General features: G+C 41.6%; 3 protein-coding genes across 4 annotated transcripts; all 3 read right to left on the minus strand.

The window, feature by feature from the left end:
- Positions 1-10,860: 10,860 nt before the first annotated feature.
- ppdpfa (pancreatic progenitor cell differentiation and proliferation factor a) lies at positions 10,861-12,922 on the minus strand. Its single transcript, XM_080469940.1, has 5 exons — positions 12,745-12,922; positions 11,783-11,890; positions 11,566-11,643; positions 11,390-11,483; positions 10,861-11,290 (listed from the first exon to the last, which is right to left on the minus strand). Exons 2-5 carry the CDS (start codon positions 11,835-11,837, stop codon positions 11,155-11,157), a joined length of 363 nt encoding a protein of 120 aa, XP_080326066.1. The 5' UTR covers positions 11,838-11,890; positions 12,745-12,922; the 3' UTR covers positions 10,861-11,154.
- Positions 12,923-13,977: 1,055 nt separating this feature from the next.
- Positions 13,978-18,196, minus strand: LOC308113973 (tumor protein D54-like). Its single transcript, XM_080470567.1, has 9 exons — positions 17,867-18,196; positions 17,029-17,147; positions 16,802-16,950; positions 16,532-16,579; positions 16,031-16,132; positions 15,592-15,618; positions 14,574-14,609; positions 14,443-14,491; positions 13,978-14,362 (listed from the first exon to the last, which is right to left on the minus strand). The coding sequence occupies exons 1-9, from the start codon at positions 18,054-18,056 to the stop codon at positions 14,291-14,293; spliced, it is 792 nt and encodes a 263-aa protein (XP_080326693.1). The 5' UTR covers positions 18,057-18,196; the 3' UTR covers positions 13,978-14,290.
- A 702-nt stretch (positions 18,197-18,898) lies between these two features.
- On the minus strand, positions 18,899-23,273 carry dnajc5aa (DnaJ (Hsp40) homolog, subfamily C, member 5aa). 2 transcript variants are annotated; one of them, XR_013935556.1, is made up of 6 exons: positions 23,104-23,273; positions 22,123-22,251; positions 21,827-22,040; positions 21,553-21,724; positions 21,281-21,441; positions 19,015-20,075 (listed from the first exon to the last, which is right to left on the minus strand). XR_013935556.1 is itself a non-coding variant. In XM_080469653.1 (5 exons), exons 2-5 carry the CDS (start codon positions 22,230-22,232, stop codon positions 21,338-21,340), a joined length of 600 nt encoding a protein of 199 aa, XP_080325779.1. In that variant the 5' UTR covers positions 22,233-22,251; positions 23,104-23,273; the 3' UTR covers positions 18,899-21,337. The 2 variants fall into 2 exon arrangements, 1 of the variants encoding a protein (XP_080325779.1); XM_080469653.1 differs by having other exon boundaries at positions 18,899-21,441.
- Positions 23,274-24,370: the final 1,097 nt, after the last annotated feature.

Raw genomic sequence — 24,370 nt, forward strand, 5'->3', positions numbered from 1 at the left:
AAGACACCTGTCAGGGAAAAAGAAAAAGATTAATATATTGTTTAGATTTTTGGTTTATATCCAGTGCTCCTGGAAAAAAAGGTGGAAAAAGGTGCAATATTGAAGATAATCAGTAACTGTGATTTTACTGAGATGAGAGGTTACACGTCATCGGGATCCTCTTCTGTCGAGCTGTAAAAAGAAACGATTTCCCACGCAGCATTGTAGCCAATTTCAATGTTGTCTGTCGTTGAATCCTGATCTTTTATCGCTGACCTCACACCGATCTGGACTGGCACCAAGGAAAATGGGACCTCGCAGAAAATTTGAGACGTAACGTTGCACGTCTTTTTCTTCTAAATGGTGATTTTATTTTGGGGGTTGGGGGTTGGGGGGGGGGGGGGGGGGGTTGTTTTCATTTATTTATTATTTTTGTGAAGGAAGCGTTCAGTGAGTTTGATAAAGGGCACCCAGAGCTCACAGTGCATCTTTTACTGACAAGTCAGTGCAGCAAACCGGATGCAGACGAACTCTCCTCCTCTGTACCGTCCGTCTGTATCGTCTCCTCTGACCTCGGCGGCTTCAAACCCTTGAATCACGTCTCCGCTCTGTTCATTCATACCACGTCTGGGAAACAAAACAAACACACTGTTTGAAAAGAAGCAAGAGACAATCTTTGAAAAAGATGTTATCGCATCACAGTTTACTCTCCCAGCTTTCTGCTATGGTGTGTATTATGGTGTGTGTGTGTGTGTGTGTGTGCGTGTTTGTGAGCGTGTGCATGGTTTCAGGACACACACGAGTACTCCGAGCAGATCTAGAGCACAGTCTCACAACTTTTAATGGTGAGTCACTCGGCACAAAAACAGTTGTGTAAGCATCTGTATTTCATTTCTTTCCGTCCTTTACTCTCTGTTTTTTTTTTTTTTTGATGATGTAAGTGTAGCTGTTGACTGTGTTGTTTATCTGTGTGTGTGTGTGTGCGTGTGCGTGCGTGCGTGTGTGTGTGTGTGTGCGTGTGTGTGTGCGTGTGTGTGTGCGGAGTGACCCAGTTTGTACAACATCAATCTGTGAAGGTTTAATTCAGTCGGCTGAAACATTCCAAACAATGACAATGACTCTTCATGCAGCCCAAAAAGTGGCTCGCACCTTATCGATTTGTCAAAGTTTAGAGAGATATATTTCTGTATTTATCACAAATCTTATCAGATGTATCATTAATCACTCTTATTTCACTGGCATCCGTGCGTTTTCTTGCCTGTCTCAGAGATGGACGCGCGTGTCCAAAATGACCGTCTTACATTCTATCACCGCCTCATTGATTGGGCTGCGTTACACTGAAATTCTATTATCTATTGCAAGTTTGGAAGCACTTTATAGCTCAGGATTAAGGCGACATGGTGGTGGTTTGAGTGTGTCTTTACCTCATCTGGAAAATCAGCTTCAGTTCAAACACACAGAGAACTGATTACCAACAAATGGACAATTTGACACAACTCACAATCAGAGGCAGTTTTCATCAAGGAAAAAAGTAACGGACGTCTTTTTTCGGATTTATTTATCAGAGCTCAGTTGGAACTCATCAGCGCACATTGTCCATCTGAGGGGTGTTTCATAACTCGGAGGCTCAGAGACGAAACGCTTATTGTGGGAAATCTGTCCTGAGTCAGTGGCGCAACGGCAGCCTGATGCAGCCGAGCTGACGTGAGCAGACAGGGTGAAATCCAAGATGTCAAACAGTGATTTCTGTCGCGCAGAGAGGGAAAGCAGCTGGCAAAAGAAACTCGGTGAGAGAAAGTATTACGGTAAAAACAAATCAGAACACTGCCATTAATGGAGTGAAATATCTGGATTTCAGAAGCTTGTTCCAAAAGCACAGCATAGAAGTAAAGTAGTCCTGGTCAAAGGAAACCCCATAGAGGTCAAAGGAACGTCAGTGCGACTTTATGATCAAAGAATATGTGTCTGACGTGTTTGAGGCCAAAATATAATTACCTGTTTTTTTCCTTAAATATACACAAATTAGGATTTTCTCAAAATGGGTGTGACTCTATACAGCAGAATCTTTCTACATAAGGAATTCCACTTTTTAAAATGAGCTTTCTGTTAATAAACCGTATGGAAGCTGAGGTCAGGAAAAAGCCGGACTTTGTTGGCTTCGCTCATGTAGTTTACCAACTGTTACAAAAACACATTGAGCCCAATAGTGTAGAAGTAAATATGATCAGACCTTTCAGGCCTGGTTTAATCCATCGTATGTGTGACGACAACATTCTTGTTTTTGTGCAGATTTGGGCGAGTCTTATACAAATGCCTCGATACTCATTTGATCTCCAAACTCGCAAACGATCAAATTGACGATCCTCGCCGAGTTTCAGTGATGTCAGAGAAAGACACCATCCAGAGTATTCCTGTGCTTCATGTTATTGCTGCAGAGCCCCCGTCCACCTGATCTGACCTTATGAAACGCCCCTCTGGACTCGAACCGACGTTTTTTTTTTTTTTTCATAGTTGTACGCTGGACCTGAGTCCTCACTCGCACGTCTTCCTCGTCTCCTCGTCGCAGCCATAGCAGATCGTCCACACGTCACAGCCAGGTGTTTGCTTGCAGTTCCGTACCCGTCTTTAGTCTACGCTGAGCGACTTTTTTAGCTGTGTGCTGGAGTTACTGTGATCAACGACAACCACTTGTTGTCATGTTGTTGTTTCTTTGTTTTTGTTTGTTTGGTTTTTGTTTTTTAATTTTCCTAATGATGCCCAATGGATTTTCTCTTTGTATTGACTGGAAAATGTAATCTATTGGTGTTGATTAAAAATGCCCTGGTAGCTTGTGGATTGCTAAAGTGGTCAGATAAATGTACTGTATAGCTGTACAAAGAGTGATAAAAGATGTTTTAAACCTTTTCTTTTTTCTGTGGGTACAGCACTGTTTAAAAAAAAAAAAAAAAAAAAAAAAAAATCAAAGTGGTTTTTAGCCCATTGCCTGTTTTGACTTATCATTTGGTGGTGGTCTGTATTACTTCTATTGTTATTTATATGATTTCAGTTGTTGCCTCTCCTGCACCGATAAGAGACTGTAGCTCTGTGCAGAGAGTCGTACTGTAAACCTGTGTGAAGCTTTGTATTTTCTCCCCTCTGGTTTTGGACTCAGTGAAAGTGTGATGTTTACATGTACAGTTTTTCAGAATACTTTTCTTTTCTTTGCATTTTTATTCAGGCGATTTTTCTTTTCCCCTTGATTTTTCTTTTCCACCTTTTCTCCCTGATCTGTGTACACTTTTGCCCAGATAGTTCCCTTTTTGTTGTTTTTCATTGCATCGAGTGCGGACGTGACCTCGCCGACGACCCGGCCACACGGCCGGCGCGCCGTGACGACTGGCCGCGGTCAGCTCGGCGCTGTGGTGGCTTCCAGCATTTTAGAAAGGAAATATTAAGTAAACGGGAGCGTCAACAACTACTCAAAGTGGACCAGCAAACATTTATTAGGGATCAAGACGACTGTAGTCCAATGTTCTAAAATACTACGGTGGCCTAAGTGGAGCAGGTACATTTATGATACTACATTAAGTGCTTGTAATCGTTTAAGATCCCGGCGGCCGTGTTGTCAGGGAAAACACTTTGTTCTTAACCTGACTGGTGCCCTGAAAGGTACACTTTGACCTGTTGTAATATCTCCTCACGAGCATAAAAGCCATTCCCCTCTCCTGGCCTTCTAAGGGGAACCCATAAACCTCAGGAAATACTGAATCTCCAAGTTTAGTTTTTATCCTCTGATTACTTCTGAAATGAGATTTAAGTCTCTTAACGAAAACCATTAACATTTATATGAGATGTCTATTGTTTTGTACATTTATCATTGTGATTTAAAAGTGGAGCTTTTTCCAGTACCTGTGACTTAATATTTTGGATTTTTTTTTTTTTTTTTTGAGTGTTTATAGGTATGAATATTTATTATTATATGTGAAACTACAAAAAGTCAAAAGAAAAAGGTTGAACCTGTTTCATTTGTATGTTTCATGAAAAACTGTCCAGGTGAGATTCTCTCTGCCTCTTACATATCACTAATGAGGGACCTGTGTTTGTTTGGAAATAGCGCTTTTTCAGTGTTGCATCAACGCTATGAAAAAAAAAAAAAAGAGTTGGAAAAAAAAAAGAAACCAACAAAAAAACACCAGTGGTTTACCAACAGCAGAGTTGCAAAGCTCTCCTCTTCTCCTGAGATGTCAGTAATTGAATAAAATAGTGCGATGAGCTATCAAACTGAAACCTGGCCTGTGGCGTCTTCATTTATTTTTCATTTCTCAAAGCTCCCAAAGGGAAGCAGGCGAGGTGAAGTGGTGGCTCGTCGGCCACATGCAGCTCCTCTCGCCACACAAGCCAATATCCAAAAAGTGATCAGCTGTTTGGTTCAGAGGTGGTCGTAGGATGATTGGTCACTTTAAAGGGACCAATTAAATTAATGTGACTTATTGAGTTTATGTCATGGTAAAATATTTATAAGTTTTTGACATACAATAATTCAATAAATTAGCTATTAAAACTCTCAAGTCTTTGTTTTGAATGTGTTTGGTCATGTGTATAATTTGAAGTGGCCAGAGCTTCTTCACGGGTTGTTATATCTGTGTTCATCAAGTCGTCCACTAGAGGGCAGCAAATTTATAGAAAACATGAAGAAGTGAGCCTTTTATAACGTCTGAAAACACACACACACACACACACACACACACACACACACACACACACACACACACACACACACACATTTTACGTCATGTCACAATTCTTGTCTATTTTGTTTATCTTTTGTCTTTTACACTGTCAGGGTTCCATCTCAAGGTTATTTATGTGCATCAAGCCTTCATCACTTTGCCATTTACATCATTTTCACTTCTTCCCTTTAATTTAAGTTTGTTTTTCTTTCTTTTTCGTCCACTCTGATCATTTTGTGACACAGTTTGTTTGTTAATTAGCATCTTTCTGTAACCATTTGTTTGTCTTATTTCACATTGTGTATCTAATCTAATCCTTCTGGTTCCCTGGGCCTCTGTGGTAGATCCATTCACTAATCCTCTCATTGTATTTGCACATTAATTAATCCTATTTATTTTTCCATAAGTATCACCAGTGGCGACAGTTTGGATTGCACAGTGTTTGACACAGAACGCATGCATGCCGTCCTGGAGGTACTTGTGGGTGTTTATTAGGAGGAGGCTCCAATAGCAGCAGCCTAACAGCTGCTATTGTTGTCCTGTACAGTGTTGTGACCTGTTTCACTCACACGCACACACCAGCAGTGCTACCGGGCAAAGCTGCTGGACCTCCACAGGAGGGTTTGGTGTTCCCAAGGACACTTCAGCACATGAAACAGGATCAAGGGCGTCGAACCGCTAACCTTGAAGTGAAAGCACACCATACTCTGAAGGCTTTATTCTCTGCCGCATTTTCACTGCAATTTCTCACTTATGGGACAAATAAAGGCTCATCTCGTCTCGTCTCGTCTCGTCTCGTCTCGTCTCGTCTCGTCTCGTCTCGTCTCGTCTCGTCTACTGAACTAATACTGAACTATACTAATGCTGAAATACTGAACTCGGCCTGACTGAAGCTCTTGGTCCTGCATGTTGGGGCAAATAACCGAGTCTTGTTAGAAGATCTGAGGGGTTACAACAACTCAAACACACTGTGGGTTTGATATTATGGTGCAGGACCTTTTCTAAGGGAAGTCAGATTAGAAATCCTCACAGAGGTTAATCTGAGCACATTAATGTTGAAACAGTAGTAATAAAGGAAAAGTTGCCTGATACACATGTCTCTTTACCAAATCAAAAATAGTATATTCAGAGTTAATAATAATGATTTTTTAAAAAAAGTTTCTGTACACTCATCACGCTTGTTTGACCTAATTTGTACTTGGCGTATCATTTCAACTGGACTTGCGCTCACAGTGTGGTCGGATATTTTGCTTGGCTTTGTGTTGTCCTGTCGGGTTTCACAGCTGCTGTGAGAAACAGATTCTCATGTGAAACGGGACACAACGTTCCCACAGAGAGGAAACATGGCAACACTGACCTCTTTTTGGTTTGCATATTTATTTTTGTCAAAAGCTAAAATAATGAATTTATTTTTGAGTTTAGTGTGAAAACAGTGGAGTTGTGAATGTACACACGGAGGTTTTGCATGAAAACACAGTGAAACTATGAATCATGGGAAATAAAAATGTATCAACAACTTTGGTAATAAGTACACGGAATTGTATGCGTCAATACTACTTAAAGTACTCACATCATTTGCCGTTCCGTAATTGCTGTGTTAAAGTGAAAGTCAGTGTTTGAACGTGTGTGAAATGCAGGCTGCTGGTCTACTGCAGCTCTAACTGGGAGGAGGTGAGGATCAGGTCTCATCACAGCTTTTTAACTTGTTTCACTTTCTCCTCGTTATTATATACTAAAAATCTGATTTAAAAATCTTTTGACACTTAAGTGCATTGACTCCAGTTGGCTGGTTGATGCTACTTTACATCTCGTATTTTCATTTTAATGCACCAGATTTTGTCTGTGTTGCATCACTCACTGTGTTTCTGTACAGAAGGGCTCCACCTTGTATTTTTAATTTTGTCTTGTTCTTGTCAGGTCTGTCCTGGTGTGTCCTGGTCTGTCCAGGTCTGTCCAGGTCTGCCCCTTTCGTTCTCGCTGTCTGCTTTATCGTAACGCCAGCTCTGCTTCCTTCAATCAACAGCTTTTCACCAACACCGAGGGGTCAAAACACAACACACAAGTTTTTTTTTTTTTTTAAATCCAATATGATTTCACCTCATCAAAGAAACATTTTGCTGCCAGTGAGCAGAAGCAGAAGGAAAAAACACAATCTTACACACACACACACACTCGTACACAGGAAGAACATGCAAGCTCCTCCCTCCTTTGGAAAAAAAACACTGAAAGACAAAGTTAAACACTGAATTGAGTAAAGTTTTAACTCACAGTTTGAAGTAAAAGTAGCTGCTCAGTGCAGGAAGCAAATCATATTAAAAGAAACATATAAGGATAAAAAAATTAAATAAATGAATATTCATTGGGATGTGAGACTACTCTGCTGACTGTAAAACACTGGATCATTATTGGTCTTGTATGAAGACGTCCCTCATGTTGCAGGTGGATTAAAAACGGTTAATTTAAATTAACAGTTGAAGTGAGTTTGGACATATAAAGCGTTAAACTGTGTGGAAGTCCAGCATGTCAACAAATAAAAGTGTTTTTGTCTGTTTCACTGCTGCCGCACAAGCTGATTGTCAACATTTCTAACATCACGCGCCCATTAGTGACGATAAGTTTGTTGTTATCAACAGTCTGAACTTTTTTTTTTCACAATCTGAGGATGTTTGTCACTTTTGTGAAGAAACATTCAGCTGCTGCTACTTGGCAGGAGAGGAAATGTGGGAAAGGTGACGTCTGGTGTTGGCTGTGAACAGGCTGCTTTCCTAGTAAATATAGGCACAAGGTGAAAAAGTCCCTAACAAGCAAAGCAAAGTCTCTCCAGCTCCGAGAAATTTCACCTGATATAACTACGATGAACTTGATAACGGAGAGTCCGGCAGGACAGATTTTCAAGGTACTTAAAAAAAAAAAAAAAAAAAAAAAAGCACCAATAAGAGCAGTGGTCTGAGGAGACAATCGATCTCGGAGGAGGGGGAGACTTTGACAGCGTGCGGCCTTTTCTGTATTGACACGTGGAGGGAGGCTGGAGTTTCACCTTCTCGGCTCATGCTGCCGATCAAATATAGATCAGAGACCGGATGACACCCGACACCCTGTAAACAGTACGAACCCCTTCACCTGAGAGGTCACAGGAGGCAGAGAGTCTGCCAGGACGTCGGCTGTAATTTTCCTCTTTACCACACTGCGGGAATTTGTACACCCCACGAAGAAAAAAAACCCCCCTTCGAATTAGGAGCAGCCACTGACTCATGGTGCGTTTGCCCTAGATTCCACATTTAACTCTGAGCACAGTGATGTGCAGGGCGGCTTTCTGCGGCCATGCCAACATTTCCACTGACCCCTCTGGCAATTACAGCAGATCGTGACACGTAGAAATGACTCCGACGACACAAATAGTTTCATCAGGCGTGACGCGGAGCGTGATTCAAAGTCTATCTTTGCTGTGTCGCTGTCATAAGTCACGATAAGTTAGAATCGCTTTTTAAAACGTCCGAGTGAAAGCTGGAGCGACGTTCATCAATAATGGAACTGAAGAAAAGATGATCGCAGAAATATATGTGGCTTCCATTGTAATACACAGGATGTCTCATATCACAGCAGGAGGTGAAATGACTCATTCCGGTTTCACACTTTATGTGACTTTGTGTAAATCGAGACTTTTAGGGGTTTCAGAGATCCTCTCCTTGAAGTGACTCGACTTTCTCCTTTCAAAAATGATGAAATCGGACTTTCTGAATTCTTATTAAATGTAACACCCAATAGGAATCAAACACCAAATACATTCCATTTTTGCACTTAATCTGATCTGTGAGAGGAAAAATGACACAAACACATTTGATTACATCTCCCAGATTTATATCGCAGCTTTCGCCTGTCAGGTGTGTTTGTGCAGCGACTTTTTGGGATCCAAGGGTTCCCGTCTCTCCACACTGTGACATCAACACCCGTGGTGCACTCCTGAAGGATTCACAAGCATCTTTTGCTTTCTTTCTCCTCTTTTCGGTGCTTTTCTGAACCCTGCTTCGAGGTTGTTGTGCTGTTTTGCCCTTCACTCACTCTCCGTTGTTAACTTTGTACAGGGAAACCTACATTACCCTCTGCAGTGGAAAATGACCCTGCAGAACGGGAGATTCCCGTGTTCAGTTGCTCTCGGCTGGTTCCACCGGACACTTTTAGGCCTGTGTGCCTCTCTGATACGACGCCAGGAATAGCGCTGGGTCTGGAAGGCTCAGAGGACAGAGGATGCTTTATTTTAAGTGAAGCGAATCACTTGAAGGTCTGCCCGTGTAAATCACATCGCCTCTGAGGTTGATGCCAAAATCCAATGCCCATGTCCAGCGCTGTTGCTCCCAGCGTTCCCGGGGGGCACCCGGTAGCTGTGTGACATTTCTGTTTAAACAGATCGATTATCTTTCATCAGGCCAGGACTGACACCAGACTTTGTTCAGTCTATTCTTAGTTGTCTGTGTGCACATTGCAAAATGTCCCCTCCATCTGATTTCATGGAAGAAAAAAAACTAACAAAAAAAAAAAACCTTCATAGAATTTGCACATTCATTGATTGATTTAAAGTTCATCACACGAGAACAAACAGGAAGTTTTAGGCTTCAAAATAAGTATAAATTCTAAACTAAACTAAACTAAACTAAACTAATTTAAACTAAACATTTGAGGTATTGCCTTTTAAAGAAGCATGCATGTTATTTTAGTCACAATCATTTTAACTGTTTAAACATATATTTTTGCTGTGACTTTGATTTATTAATTTTATATATATATATATATATATATATATATATATATATATATATATATATTTGTATTTGATATACTGGAAGTTACTGGAGGTTGGATGCATTTTTCTTCTTGCTCGCAGCATTTTATAGTTACGAAATGAAAGAAAAGGCTCAAAGTTATAAACCAACGCCTTGATGGCATAAAAGGCCCTGCAGGAATCTAGAACGTGACAGTAGCCGGGGAGCCACCGCTGTTCCACTTTCTGTGACTCCATTCAAACCAGAAACGTGTTCGCAGGATGTAGACAGCCTGAATGAACCGGCGCCAGAAAAACACAGAATCTTTCAATTCATCCAAACCTCAGAAGGGAGTGTTTGGTGACAGATTATGAAATATAAAGATGAATATTTTTAGATAAATAAGAAGCATCTGGACATTCTGACCGGAGCTCTTTTGGTGGTGTGGTTGTAGCTGAATGGTTAATACATTTTGTTCCATTTTATACTATATATGGGTAAGAAAATGCATATTCACATTGTTTTATCGCCAAAAAATAGCTTTATTTGTATAAATACTCATTTATAAAGATATACGATTGCTTCCATGTACCAGGCAGCTGCTTTACATTCATTGTGTCCAGTATATTTTATTTGTTCATATCCTGTTTAAAGTTTCATCCATGTGTCTCTTTTGGCTTCTGTATTTTCCCATTATTAATACTATGACTGTTATAACTAGTTATGTCGAAAAATATAACGTAAAACACACAAAGTGTGACCACAGATAGAATACACATGTTAAATGACCACACAAAACAACTGCAAACGAGCATTGAGACGCAAAATTACCTCAGACAGACGGGGATTTTTCTCAAGGTTCAAGAAAATTAACATAAAATGAATGTTAAAAAAGATGTGGAATAAAACCAAACAGAGAGACAAACCACATCAGGAAATTAGTTCTATTTGAAGAACAGCAACTCTTTGTTTCTTTAGGATGTTGGGGTGGAAAGATAAAAGATAAAAGACAGGCGGTGTGATCACTTATGTATTTTAATAAGCTTGTCTGAAAACGGCAGGACGACTGGTCCTGCTTCACATGCAGCAGTTTCTAATTTTCAGTCCAATTTAATGTGGTGAACTCATTTGACCACATTCCAACACGGAAGAGTTTTTAATGTACCTCTTCGTGATGGGTTTGTTTTCCCAGAAGCAGCCATGACCCACATTCCAGTCATTGTGTAAGCGGAATTAACACCTGGATTAATCGTTTCTAATCATATAAAAGTTAAACGGATTACATGTGATCAGTGTGTCAGCGTTTCCACGCGGAGTTATGAAACTGCTGCTCTGCTGTGAATGAGCGAGGGCGAGTTGAGACGGCGTCACGTCAGAGTCTTGGACGTTACATATCACATGTGACACACAAGAAGTGAATGGAAACATTTTATTGTCAACGTCATTACAGTGTCAAGTCATACAAAGAGATTCACGAGAAAAAAACAAAACTTTACATACGTTGTTTTTTTTGTTTTAAACTTTTGGTCGTAATAAAAAGATAATATACACAAGCAACAAAGTTAAAGAAAACTATCAACTAAAAGGTGAGTCCACCTTCATCTCTGCCATCGAGTTCTCCATCTCCAGCGTAGGACTATGTGAGTGAAGGCAAGCTGAAGGTGGGGGGGGGAATGGTGGGGAAAGGGGGGGGGGGGGGGGGAGTGGGGTTAGGAGGTGGCCGGTGGAGGTGTCGCCACTGCTTCAGACTTTCCACTGTCACTGCTCTCGCTGGCCTGTCGCTTCAGGACCATTTCCCTGGCGATGCAGGTCACCTGGCCGTTGGCCACAGTGTAGGTTCCGTTCCTGCAACACAGAGGAAAAGTTAACAGGTTAACCTCGGCAAGCGAAAACAAAAACAGATCCAGCTTCAGTCTTGTTATGTTTTCATGACAGGAAGCTCACTTTTGACTTTCAGATCCATTCTGCACGCCGGGCTGGTTCTGCTTCGCAAAGAAAAACGAAGTCCACCAGTGACCAGAGTCCTGCCTGGGAAGTCCTGTAAAGAACAGACATTAAAGCCACTGCCTTCTTCAAAATGAATAAATCTTTTAGAGTAACACCTTGTTCTTTGTCCTTACCTGGATGGTGTGGAATGACCTCGCCTGTGTACTCGGCACTGCCACATGAGCCGTTACTGGACGTAGACCCAATACGCCCTGGAGGGAGGGAGATTTCCTTTTAAAGAGCTAGTAATAATTCATGGGTTCACACTGGAGGATAGAAGACACTTCCCAAAGGATTTTGTTTTCTGTTGCCGAGATTCACTAGACTGCATAAAAGAATAATTTCACTCACTTCTGTAGTAATCATGGGTGGCGATGAGGGAGCCACTGGATGGAATTGCTGCCATTTTCTCCGACCTTAGGTGGATGGAAAACCCGCTCACAGATGAAAAATAGTGATCTAAAAGAAAACACAAGTGTGATGAGAAAAAAATGTATTATTCCATTTATCTTGCAAGCAGTGCTTTAAACAGACAGCTCATGGTGGCATAAGAACATCTGGAACGACAGCACGAGTCACTCAATAGCCCTTCCTGGGAAGCTGCCAGTCTTCATTCATGCTTCTCAGTTTACGCCTTTGCTGCTGAGCGATGAAGCAGCTGCTTGTGAGAGTCTGGTTTCCCATGACTGGAATCAGCAGAATGTGTCGGGTAGCAGGTCCACACATTCTGCACAAGTTATGTGCATGCACTGGCTGCATGACCACAGCAGTGCCTGGCAGAGGATTGGTCAGTTTTTCTAGGCCAGCACGTGCTTGCATTGCTGGCACACATTCAGCCTATACATTATGAACGATATGGAAACTTAACATTTTGGGGGACTTCATCAAATGCACACACACACATGAATGAGTGTTTGAAACGGCTTGAATTTGTTGAAAGTCCTGGGAACCAGATGAAGGATTCAAGCTTAACTCCAGGTGAGCAGGCAGATGGCTTTGGGGATTTCACCAAGCAGCAGACAAATACTTGTCTGGACTTCACAGCCCAGATAAACACAACAACTGATGTACAAACATTCCTCCTATACAGTAACCAGATGGCACTTCAACCAGGTGACGTGGGCTGTATATGCTGATAAAATATAATAACACCTGAGCTTAGTGGCATGTGTGGCCTTTAAATCAAATGTTGCAAAGAGATAAGAACACTTCAAGCATCCAGACTGTCATTCTGCCATGCAGATGCATTAAACCACCACGGAACAGTTTATGTATGTGAAGTTTCTTTTTTTCAATCTTTAAATTAAACTCACCTTAAGAGCAAGATGACCCTGTTGGCATGCGGTTGTCAGGTGCGGATGGCTGGAAGTAGTTGAGGTACTAGTTGTTACTGTGGCCCATTTGCGGAAGGAGGCTCCGGGTGCTGACCGTGTTAGTCGCTGTGCGGCTGCTGTAACTGACCTCTGCTGGGACAGGAGCCGTTTTTATACTAACCAGCCAGGCGGCCACGGCGCGTGCTGCAGTCTCTGCACGAGGCAGGGGGGCGGGGCATATACAGCTCGAGGACACAAGGAACGTGCGTGTGTGACCGTACGTCTGTTCCAGGGGCCGCGAGAGGCTTTAGCTAACCTGCTGATAGCGACAGGGCGACTAATCTGCGAGTTTAACGGAGACTTATACACACGTCAATTGTTTTTTACTCATGAAATTGGTTATAAAGTAAGTGCTTTGATTAAGTTCGATCAGGGTTTGATATTATTAGACGTGTCTTGACGTTTAAATGACGTTAAGCTCCCTTGCTGTGAAACAATATTCTGTTTAACTGTTTTCAACAAATGTACAGAAAAACCTTCTTGGTTAGGAAGTGTAACGTTTACAGACTAACAAGATAGTTTGTGTACTTAAACTTGGATGCATAGCTGCCATGTATCCTTCCCTGGTGGTCTAGTGGTTAGGATTCGGCGCTCTCACCGCCGCGGCCCGGGTTCGATTCCCGGTCAGGGAACTACCTTTTTATTTATTTATTTTTTCCTTAAACGTTATAAGCGGAGACTTTTTGTTGCTTTCTCATAGTTGTACATCAGCTTTTACTTCGCACATTGTGGCTTTACTTTAATGCAGGATCAAACGACACAAATCGTTCTCACAAACCAGCTCATCTCATGAAAAAAGCTGTGAGAAGTGAAGCCTATAGCGCCACCCAAAGGCTCACACGAAAACCGGCTCGAGTGCTTGCGTGTGGCCAAACCCTTGTAAAAAGCCAACAGCAGAAAATAAATTAAACACAGACTTATTGACCGACACAGAACTGTATACACACGTCTTGAATTAAAAAAACCAATATGGCATTTGAGTTTCTTTTCATATGGACATAAATTATATCTCTGTGAAATCATATTTTGATAAAAATAGAAAGAGAGTCTTGATTTTAAAAAGTCTGAAATGTGTTGAAAGACGTTTTTGAAACTAGATGGGGACTATAAACCACAGGAGAGCATACCGTGAAGAAAAGGCAACTTCTGCTCATTCAAAACAAAACACTGCATCTCATTCTATTGACTTTAATTGAAAAATCTTAATTTACAAAAACACTTCAGGTAATACAGCTGATTTCACATGTTTGCTTTACTGTACTCAAACATCAACATGAATAACATCTCTGAAACATATTACATAATAAAAGATTACATTTATATGTGGTGTCAAAATTAGTTCACATCAAAAACTTTATACATTCTAGTAGACTTTGTGCGGGAAATTAACAATCACAAATATGAGTGGACAAATTCACACAGATATGTAACAGTCTGTCATAACTTTCCGAGGTATGAAAATATTTATGCGTGAGATGGGATCATCTCACGTGCGTGAGGATCGCCTTTCAAACCCTCCCTTGTCTCCACTGTTGCTCTGGCTGCCAGTCATCTTGCCCTGTGGAGTCAGAAGGGAAACAAGCGATCAATACACAAACAGTGAGGGCAGTGTGTGATCTGTTGTCTCGACAGACGCACCTTCACGTTTCCAACCATTTCCTCAAAAGACCTGAATGTGGAGGAAGGTCTAGAGAGAAATAGGAAGGTACATTATAATGGTTCTAGCCTGAAATACAGTGAATAAAAAAAACAAGTTGTGGTGATTTTACCTCATGGTGGGGACGCTTATGGTGTGATTCAGATGTCTGAGGAGGACAAAGAGGAGATTAAACATTCTTTAACATTTCAATGTTTCAGCAAAAGTATATATAAAAAAAAAAAAAAACACATTTTAATCTGCACAAAATGTCATTTACAATTGTCTTGGCTGAAATTGATCTATTTTTTATTCTAAATGATCAGAGCCTCAAAATGAACTTTGAATAATTAGAAAGCAAGTATGCGATGTTTTCAAAATGTATTTTTCATTTTACAGCTGTGAGAAACTTTTACAAAACATGCCCATTTTAGGAACTAAGTTTATTGTACCTAAAAAGACCCTTGGACTCCGACTCACCAGGAATAGGGAGGACAGCCAGTGTGAAACTTGAGCCAAATCAAACATTCTGTTTACTTAATCCACTGCAGGGACTTCAGCTGCATGGAGCCACATAAACATCTCTGTGTGGTTCAGACCTGTAGCTTCAAACATTTATTTCACTGGAGCTTTTCCAAAAAAGCTGCTCAGAAAGGCTTCAGATCCTCTTTCTGAGATTTACAACAGATCTTTTTTCTTAAATTAAAAATGACACAACTAACTCACAGAATGTGAACAGTAAGTTGTGAACTTCAAGTAATTCAAATTGACTAAATATTTAAAAGGCAAAGGAGTTTTCCAAACAAATTCAAACAGTTCTACAATGTGGACAAAGATATTATTTCTCCTGAATGTTGTGACGTCTTCCCGTTTACTACGAATGAATTTGTCATTTTTTTTAAATTCAATTAGTCAAATAATGGCCAGTCACAATTGAATATAAAGTTGTGAATGGATATACAAGGATATAAAATAGCACAATAATACATAAATCATACACCTTTCTTGTAAAAGTCTCTTATAAGCAACGTCATTGGCCCTCTCTCTGTTTCAACTGTTTTTAAGTAACTTTATTTACACTACCAAAGTTTAATAATTTTGGTCAAGACACACGTGCATCTCAGCTTAGTCTTACCACTCACAGATCTTACCGTGGTGGGCTGGGAAGAGGTAGAGCTCTGTCGGGTTTGCAGCATGAAGATAAAGAAACACACACACACACACACACAGATAACGTCACACCGGCGTCTGTTTCTACAAGGACAATAACAACAGACTTATCAGCCACTGCTGTTGAGCACCAGATGCACCGCTGTGATTGGATTAAGGTTGTTTTCTGGCTGAACAAAAGTTCAAGACAGAAAACTTCCCATGTTTTTCCAGAACCTCAATGGCGGCTTGAGTAGTCAAATTTTTGTGGTCTGCAGAATGTAATGTTTTCTATTAAGCCACGGGTTAATGACAAAAAGTCTAAATATGCCACCTTAAACTAAATGTATTTTAAAGTTTTGGTTTATTTAAGATAATGTAAAAGATATTAGATAATACAAGTTTAGTTTATTATTGAGAGGATGTGGCGTGATTGTTCACCTCATTTCCCCCAGTCTCCTGGTGATGGCCACGCCCACGCCGGACAGGGCAGCTGAAGTCACCTGCCCCGCCTGAGAAAGACCTTCCCGTGTTCTCACATATCTGCGAGTACAAAATGAAGTAAGTCAGCATCTGGGTGAAGCCTGAATTACATAAAAAGTGGTTGAATACGGTGAGTATGAAGGTGTGACGTAGTAACGATAAGCTTGTCCACGTCAGCGGCTGCACATCATCTCGTCTTCACTCTTTCAAAGAAACGCTGCCGTTGCCTGCTAATACTGCAGCTCCCTGTGCTAAGTCGGGCTGTAAGGCTATTAACAGAGCACCGATCCTATTTGACCCGGAAAATCCCATCACTTGTTTCTTAGGAGAGATTCCACTTTAACATGTGAGTACATGAGAAGTCACTGGGAAAGCCCTTCAGGACATGACATGTAGCACTATGTTTTTCTGGGTTTTTTCTCCCCTGGATGTGACTGAAGCATGCGGAGTGACACTTACACGCTGGAGTGGCTGATGTCGTCCAGAGTGGCCGCTGCTGTGAGATATCTGAGAGGACAGAATGAGCACAGGTTGACGGATTATCACTCTGACTTAAGCGGGCAGCTACGACAGACATTAGTGTGCTTTTCATGGTTATGTAACCACGTAACACGAAGACAACGCCTGGCAAAGGTTCTGTCACTGGGTGCCTCAAACCAGGTATCATTGTGCAGCCATTCTGAGCATCCAGAAACATTTTCCGAACAATTCTGCGTCGTATGCACTTACGGAGCTGAAGTCTGAACATCTTGCCAACCTTTGGACAGGTTCTGCTTGATGTTACCGAGAGGACCGAGTCCCAGCTGCCTCCTGATTTCTGCTGCATATTTTTCTTTGGTCAGAAGTGCCTGCCTCAGAGTGTGAATTTCATCCTCGATCTAAGTGAAAGAAGAAACACAATCGTTTCTGTAGAAACAGCTTTAAAACAGCAGTAATACTTCATGAGAGCTCCCTACCTTTGAAAGTTCAAAACGTAGATTGTCCACATCCTCATCCGTTAGATCTGTGGGTGAGTGTCCGTTCCCCGTCATCCCCGTGGAGTGGACGTACGTGGAGGAAGAGGCTCTGGTAAAGTCTGAAAACACATTAGGGATGAAATCCTCAGACAGAAAAGACACATTGACGTAACTGTGCATGAGCATGAATATCTACCGCTCATGAGTTTTAATCTGGGATTCAAGATAATGATGAATTACAGGATTATTCCATTGATAAATCCAGATAATAAGTAGAATTAAAGTAAGAACCAAACGTGGTTAATACAGTTTATATTGTACATTACCAACAATAACCTGTGTTTATATACGAAGTGTTTATGTTCCTGAGAACAGAGACAAATTAAGGCAGCATCAACTTGAGCTATATACGTTGACAACAAAGTTATGTAACAGAGAATTCAAACCAAAAACACATACATATGTTGAGCCCACATATTGAAAACAACACCTTATGAATTAATAAGACATTTTGGACATGTTCAAGGAAAAAGAAAACCAAGCAAAAAGCTTTCATTTAGACACGAATTCTAGTGAATCATCGGCACTAATAGCTCGTGGAAAATTATTCAACGGTATAAAACTTAAAGGCCTCGTAGTTTCATGAGTAATATGTGTAGTTTCTGTTGGTTTTGTTGTTGAAAACATGGGAGCTGTCCTCAGTGCTGAAGCTAACATGCTAACAGCTAACCGACCTGTTGCCCGCCAACTGGCGACAACTAAACTAACTCGCCATAAACACACAAGAAGACATGCACGAGCGCAGATTGTCGTAGTGATAATGTGACAGAGGCTTTACCTTGTCGATTCATCGTTGCCACTTTCACCTCGATGCGTTTTTGACGAGGCAGTTTGCGCCAAGCGAAGTGTTCCCATGCGAGGAGCTGAGAGGGAGGGGGATTAACGCGCACGCACGCGCGCACACTCTTGGCAGTATAGTGTCTGTCACGCTCGCCCCATGTCCAGTCAGGTTCCTGTGCAGTTTGCATGTTCTCCTCTCTATGAGGGGGTCAGTAGGTTTTGTCCGACGCATGTGGATTGAATTGTTTATATGATTGTCTGTCTCTCTATGTTGGCCCTGTGATGAACTGGTGATGTGTCCATGGTGAAACCTGTCCTCACTCAGCCCGCTGGTTTTGGCTCCAGCGCGCTGTGACCCTGAGTTGGATGAAGCAGTGTGGAAGATGGATGTATTGATGGATGACACACTGTAGGTTGGTAAAATTAATAACTTGTCTCCATCTGCTGGTGACACCTGGTATCACACGGCGCGATGACAGAGCTGCTGCTGAGGAAACGGTGACCAGAAGATCAACAGGTTTTCCTTTAACCAAAGCCAATGTTCATTATTTTTACACTTTTTTACAATTCACGATAATTTCATACAAACAGAGGGAATTGATCTTTCGAAAATAGTTTGCTTTAGATAAAAAGACTAAACAATATTCTCAATTGAAGTCGCCTTGGTAAATCCATAAAGTGATCTTTAATAGTAGTTGTGCTGTCTTTTGAACTGAACAAGTTCACCAAAAATGGCATTGTGGGAGCTCTGTATTTGAGATTAAAGTATCTGTCCTGTCATTGAATAAACAAGTGACCATCCCATGCAAAACTGTAACAGTGAAGTCCTGATATATTCATATAGGTTTTTCAATGACCTAAGAATATCATATCTGTAACGAAATTAAATCAAATGTCTTTTAAAAGTACTTGTAATATTTAATCTTTTGATGTATATGCTTTTATGAATGTACCATTTTAAATGCAGGACTTTCCTTTCAGAGTATTTGGAGTGTAGTATTCAGACATTTACTTAGAAAATCAAACAGATCTCTGTAAGTAACCTTTAATCTTCCTTCATATTATAGAATCTGTCCAGGATGAGAGAAATCACACAGAGAGAAATCCCACGTTGTTACTGATCGAAATGACGACAGTCAAAATGTTGAGGAACATTTATTCAACAACAGCAAATCAGATCAATGACCCACTTGTTTTCTTCCAGACACACAATTATCATGCTACAACAGAAACGTTAAGGTTTATACTTTATATGGGCCAAGTGTATGTACAAGCGACCTTAACCATTAAACCATTCCTTGCAAATTTTAATGGCTACATTACAACACCATACCATTGGAAATTATAGTCAATCATCATCTGAAACATGACAAAGTATGAAATAAATAAAACTCAAAAAAAAAATGCATCATATAACCGTTTCACTATAGTTACACTATATACTATATTGTCTTTTTATGGAGTCATTTCCTGATCATTGATTCATTATAGTTTTGTTTTTTTTGTTGTTTTGTTTTTTCAAACACACAGTGCATTCAACTTAGAACATTTACAGTAGCATTTTTCAGTATCTCAATGAAAAAGCCATGACAGGAACATCTATGTTTCATCAAAGGGTTACAGGTAACATCATACAAGGGCCACAGAGGTCAACATCCATACCGTTAATAGCAGAGGGTGGGCGACGGGAGCTCACCATTTGTAAACCATTGAAACACATTATTTAGCAGTCATGAAACTGACGGAAGTGGCAAAGATGTACATGGCGGATTTATGGCAATAATTTGTGGCAATATACGCAAATTCAGTAGTACGAAAAAAATGTCGTTTTACTCGGAGCTGCCTGTCGCACTGGCTCACAGATGATATGCCTGATGAGCATCTTCACACGGATTCAAAAAGACTCGACGATGAGAAACGATCACAGCATTGGACAAAATATCAAAGTCGTCGGACTTCAGCTAAAAAAAAAAAAACCCACAAAGACTAAAAGGGCAATCATAAAAATAACGTACTTGTTCTGTAGTTACCTTTATTTCTTCCCAAGTGTAACATGTTTTTTTGTTTTGTTTCCCCCCAGCGTTTACTTCCGAATATATTCAAGAGTTTAAAGCATGTTTTTGTCTAGAAAAGTGGCTGCTGCTGCTGCTGACACACTTCTGTTATATCTACCTTTCAGCAGGACTGATCACACCCTGCTGGAGCCTCTGTGAAAGCACAAAAAAAAAACAAAATAAATACAGTAACGACATCAAATGCATTTCTATCCGTTTTAAGTCATTGTGACGTCTCTGAAAATAGTTGATCCACATGAGGAAATTAAAAACACCAGAGAAAAAGGCAGCAGGACCTCAGTAAAAATCCCAATAACCTACATGTTTCAACAAAAACTGCATAATTTATACAGATCTGCTTCGAATAAGTCCGTCGCAATTCACGGCCCTGGTGTTGATGTCATTTCTAGCTGCTGAGATGGCAAAACACCAGTGAGACACACGTTTAACGACTTGGGTCTGACGCACGTTCAATTCATAATGCAAGAAATCACAAATCAACACAAAGGTTTACCAGAATCATTGCGATCAACTGCTGCAACAGTGGGCTTACAAGAGGGAGCGAAAGGCGATAACCAGTGGACAATATCTCGTATAGAAACGTTACGTCAGCAGGTGTTTGTGGACATGAAGCTCTGTGCCTTAACAACCTCATGATTCACGTTAAAAACACTCGTTTTGGGGGGGGGGGGGGGGGGTGCACGAAAGACAAACGAGCACAGTGCTAAAGACAAACTGTGGGTCTAACAACGGCCGGTGGCCTTTTTAAACCCAAAACCAAACATACATTGATTGCAAATCAGAAGTTTAAATGTGGGTGACCACTGAGTTCTTTAAGCGTTTTAACGATGACACTGACCGCCTAAACCGACAACAATCACACGCCTCCAAGCAACACCTTCCTGAACCATGGCTCCTCATTCCTCTCACCTGATATATCTTGTAACCCACCACCACCACCTTCACTGCACCTTGTGAGCCGCACGTGGCTGAATCGTCTGCACATACATGATGAATTTCGCAAACTATAGATGTTGCAAAGGATTGAAGTAACGTTTGAGTCCTTGTTGTCTAAGACAGTGCATGCTACACCATTATGCAAAATATGGGTAAGGGACAGTAGGGTAGGCGACCTGGGTTGTTAAAGGCTAAGGAATATAAAAGAAGAAATAAGAGGCAAACAGTTAAGTTGTTTCACTTTTCTTCTCACAATGAGGAGTGAACATGTAGTGGACCAATCGGGGAGGAGTGAACGGATGTGGCTTCGTTTAGTTCCTTTAAACAGGCCATGCTTACTAGTCCCTCTCCGCTGCATGGCTCTCTTTTTGAAGTGGGAAGATGTTGAAGTTTTATCTCACTGGGGTGGAGCAGGGAAGCAGGCAGGACCCCAGGCCAGGATTGACGGCATTGCAGGATTAGTTGAAGCCGGTGTCGGTGTGGTAGGAGTAGTGCCCATCCGATGTTAGCTGGGTCGTCTCTGTTGCTCCTGGTTGCAGCACTATGGGGTCACCGCCAGCCTCTGTTTGACCAACGTAAACAACAGGTCAAGCCCTTGTAACAACAGTGAACGCTCACAGAAAATGTAAAAAAAAAAGAAAAAAGGTCCGTGACACACACCGCTCGGTCTCACCTCTCTCATCAGACTGCAGCTGGGCCTCCAGGTCCTCGGGGGACACGTAAAACTCCTGGTCCTGGCCCTCCCGTGGCCGTGGTTTACATTTTCCACAGCAGCAGTTACAGCAGCAGCACAGGCAGCAACAGAAGTAGCAGCCGGTGGCCAGGCCGCAGAATACAAACAGAGCCTGCGAACGGACACGTTGATTAGCAGTGACAGAAATACAGAATAAGAAAAAGAGGTTGGACAGAGAGCAGATTAACTGGTGCGGACGGTTCTCCGGTCTTACCTTTGCCCACCAGCTTGACAGGACAAAGTAGGTGTTGACATTCTCCTCTCCAAACTGCTCAGCCACATAAAGCCCCAAAGAGCCATATTTATCATAAATATTACGCTTCGTGGGGTCATTCAGTATCGCATGGGCGTTGTTAATCTCCTTGAATTTATCTGCGGCTTCTGGATTGTCGGGATTCTTGTCGGGATGAAACTTTAACGCCAGTTTCCTGTGCAAATGAAGGCAGATCGTCGATCAAAATGATCGCAGTGACAGCAGGGCGGTGACTTGAGCCGACTGTGAAGACTCACCTGTAAGATCTTTTAATATCATCGGTTGTGGCCAACTTCTCAACTCCCAGCACGTGGTAGAGAGACTCGCCTGCGGTGGACAGGGAGCGCTGCCTCTGATGGTCTGCCATGATGCCTCACGTCCACAGGCTGCAACACAGAAACACAAGACTAGATGGGCTGATTGCAGACGAACAAACCTGTCTGGAAGAAGACAGGCTTCCATGGAAAGTGAGGCCTGTGCAGGCAACAGCTGGTCCACTGCTATCTTGATTAAATATCCTGAACAAGTCACGTGGAAAGAAATGCAGATAGATAATTGAGAAACTAAATGACAGATTTATTGCATTTATAAAATTAAAATGCTTGTTTCTGTATATTTAGAATTAAAAAAAAACAAAAAGAGTGATCAGTGGGGGCTGCAGCACTGATATAAATTGTCCTGATTGATTCCAGTTAAAGTGTGACATCTTGGCAGGACCCCTGATGCCTCCGCTGCTTTAAGCGAATGAGAATCTGACATTCACACAGAAAACACAACGCAACGCAGCGGGATTCGTCAAAATGAGTCCAAAATAAATAAAACGTGAAGGCTTTTCTCAAGAATAGAGCTGCCTCCAAATGGGTGTCATCGCCACTCAAATGAATAGCTGCTGCTTCTATTTCAAGCCCTCTCCAGCTCGTTTCACCGTTTCCGTCAAAATGTTGCCCGTTTGGTGGAGTGACTCCGGGATTTCCCTCCTTCGGTGATCGCATTCTGCAGTGAACCGTCAATATGGGAAGGATTAGACGCTGGGAATACGATGCTAGGAGCATAATCTCTGTGCAAGCAGCATCATCAGCTGCACTGCCGTAGTGCACAGCATCCATGTTGGTTGGCTTCCTGGCCTGCTCTGGATGCAAAAGACGGGGATGGGATCGTCGGCAGTGATTTTCAAGGGCAAGGGCCAGCGTGTCGTGGAAAACGAGGCGATGGAGACGCGGGGGAGGGGAGAGACTCACCTTTCACTCGGCTGCGATGCTCTGCAGAAGTAACGATCCCGGCTGCTGGTGGTTTGAAGACAGTGGAGCGTGACTATGGCCGCATCTCGCACGTATCCGGACGCTGTGTGGTTTCCACTACACAACCATGGACAGCTGCAGCAGTCCACTGGCTCCGCCCCCTCCTCGACACCCCGCCGCGCGAGGCCCGCGACCCAGCGTGCGCGCTCCCGAGGAGGATGCTGGAGGAGGAGAGAGGAGCGGTCGCGACATGGAGCAGAAATACTCACTTTAATCGTGCAAAAAGAGGGATGGCGACATTAATCCGACCATAGATTGGTTGTATAGTGTGAAGCTTCCGGGATACCTTTTGTGACCTCGCCATTTTTTATTTTATGCTCATACCAGTCACTGCTTTTATTAACTGTATATAATAATATTTAATAACACTTAATTAACTATATCCTGTCATGTTGACATTTCAACTTCAATACTATTTATTCTGTGTTAGTTCTGTGTGGAGCTATGTTGCAATAATTTACCGTGAGATAAATAAGTCATTATATTCTATTCTATTCTATTCTATTCTACTCTATTCTATTCTATTCTATTCTATTCTATTCTATTCCCTCTCAACAATTTTGGATCAGTTCACAGTACTGCATTGTACAGTAATACAATACTTTAATGCTACTTTTCAGTTTTTATTATATACATGTAGACAGTGACTGTGAGTCTCTGCAGGAGTTGTGAGACCTCTCATTAAATTTTGATATTTCTGATATGTTTTGGATCATTCTATCCCTCCCTCCCTCCCTCCCTCCCATTTTCACAAACTGTTGTTTGTTGCTTAAATAACTTTTCATCCTCTGTAGAACTACCCCCACCCCATGATACCATAACTCTCCAGTTTCTTGATTATTATGTCATGATTTGTGTCAAATGCTTTTTTGATGTCTATTAACACCCACATTGCACATTTCTATTTATTAATGCTGGCGACGTTAATCTTTGTGATCTGATTCCATATTGGCTTTCAGAGAGGAGTTTGTGTTTGTAGGTTCATTTGTGCAATCTGTGAATGAAAAGCTTCTCTATGATTTTGTAGAATTGTGGAAGTAGAGAAATGGGCCTGTAATTATTGAATTGGTGTCTGTCTCCATTTTAGTATAGTGGGACGATTTCTGCAGTTTTAATTTCTTTTGGGAATTTCCCGGTTTGGAATAACAGATTGCACGTCAGAGGCTGAAGAATTGTTTCAATAACCGTTTTAACTATTGTCATACCT

This window comes from Lipophrys pholis (assembly GCF_963383615.2).
Source record: "Lipophrys pholis genome assembly, chromosome: 8".
Classification (NCBI taxonomy): domain Eukaryota; kingdom Metazoa; phylum Chordata; class Actinopteri; order Blenniiformes; family Blenniidae; genus Lipophrys; species Lipophrys pholis.

Excerpts from the sequence above, each read along its gene's own strand:
- ppdpfa (XM_080469940.1), bottom strand. The coding sequence starts at position 11,837 with ATGGCAGCAATTCCATCCAGTGGCTCCCTCATCGCCACCCATGATTAC. Across the intron at positions 11,644-11,782 it reads CACCCATGATTACTACAGAA|GGCGTATTGGGTCTACGTCC; the intron begins GTGAGTGAAATT and ends CCCTCCCTCCAG. Across the intron at positions 11,291-11,389 it reads AATGGATCTGAAAGTCAAAA|GAACGGAACCTACACTGTGG; the intron begins GTGAGCTTCCTG and ends TCTGTGTTGCAG.
- LOC308113973 (XM_080470567.1), bottom strand. The coding sequence starts at position 18,056 with ATGCAAACTGCACAGGAACCTGACTGGACATGGGGCGAGCGTGACAGA. Across the intron at positions 16,580-16,801 it reads GATGTTCAGACTTCAGCTCC|ATATCTCACAGCAGCGGCCA; the intron begins GTAAGTGCATAC and ends CTGTCCTCTCAG. Across the intron at positions 15,619-16,030 it reads AGGAGACTGGGGGAAATGAG|AGCTCTACCTCTTCCCAGCC; the intron begins GTGAACAATCAC and ends CAAACCCGACAG.
- dnajc5aa (XM_080469653.1), bottom strand. The coding sequence starts at position 22,232 with ATGGCAGACCATCAGAGGCAGCGCTCCCTGTCCACCGCAGGCGAGTCT. Across the intron at positions 22,041-22,122 it reads GATATTAAAAGATCTTACAG|GAAACTGGCGTTAAAGTTTC; the intron begins GTGAGTCTTCAC and ends TCATTTGCACAG. Across the intron at positions 21,442-21,552 it reads GCTGCAGTCTGATGAGAGAG|AGGCTGGCGGTGACCCCATA; the intron begins GTGAGACCGAGC and ends TTGGTCAAACAG.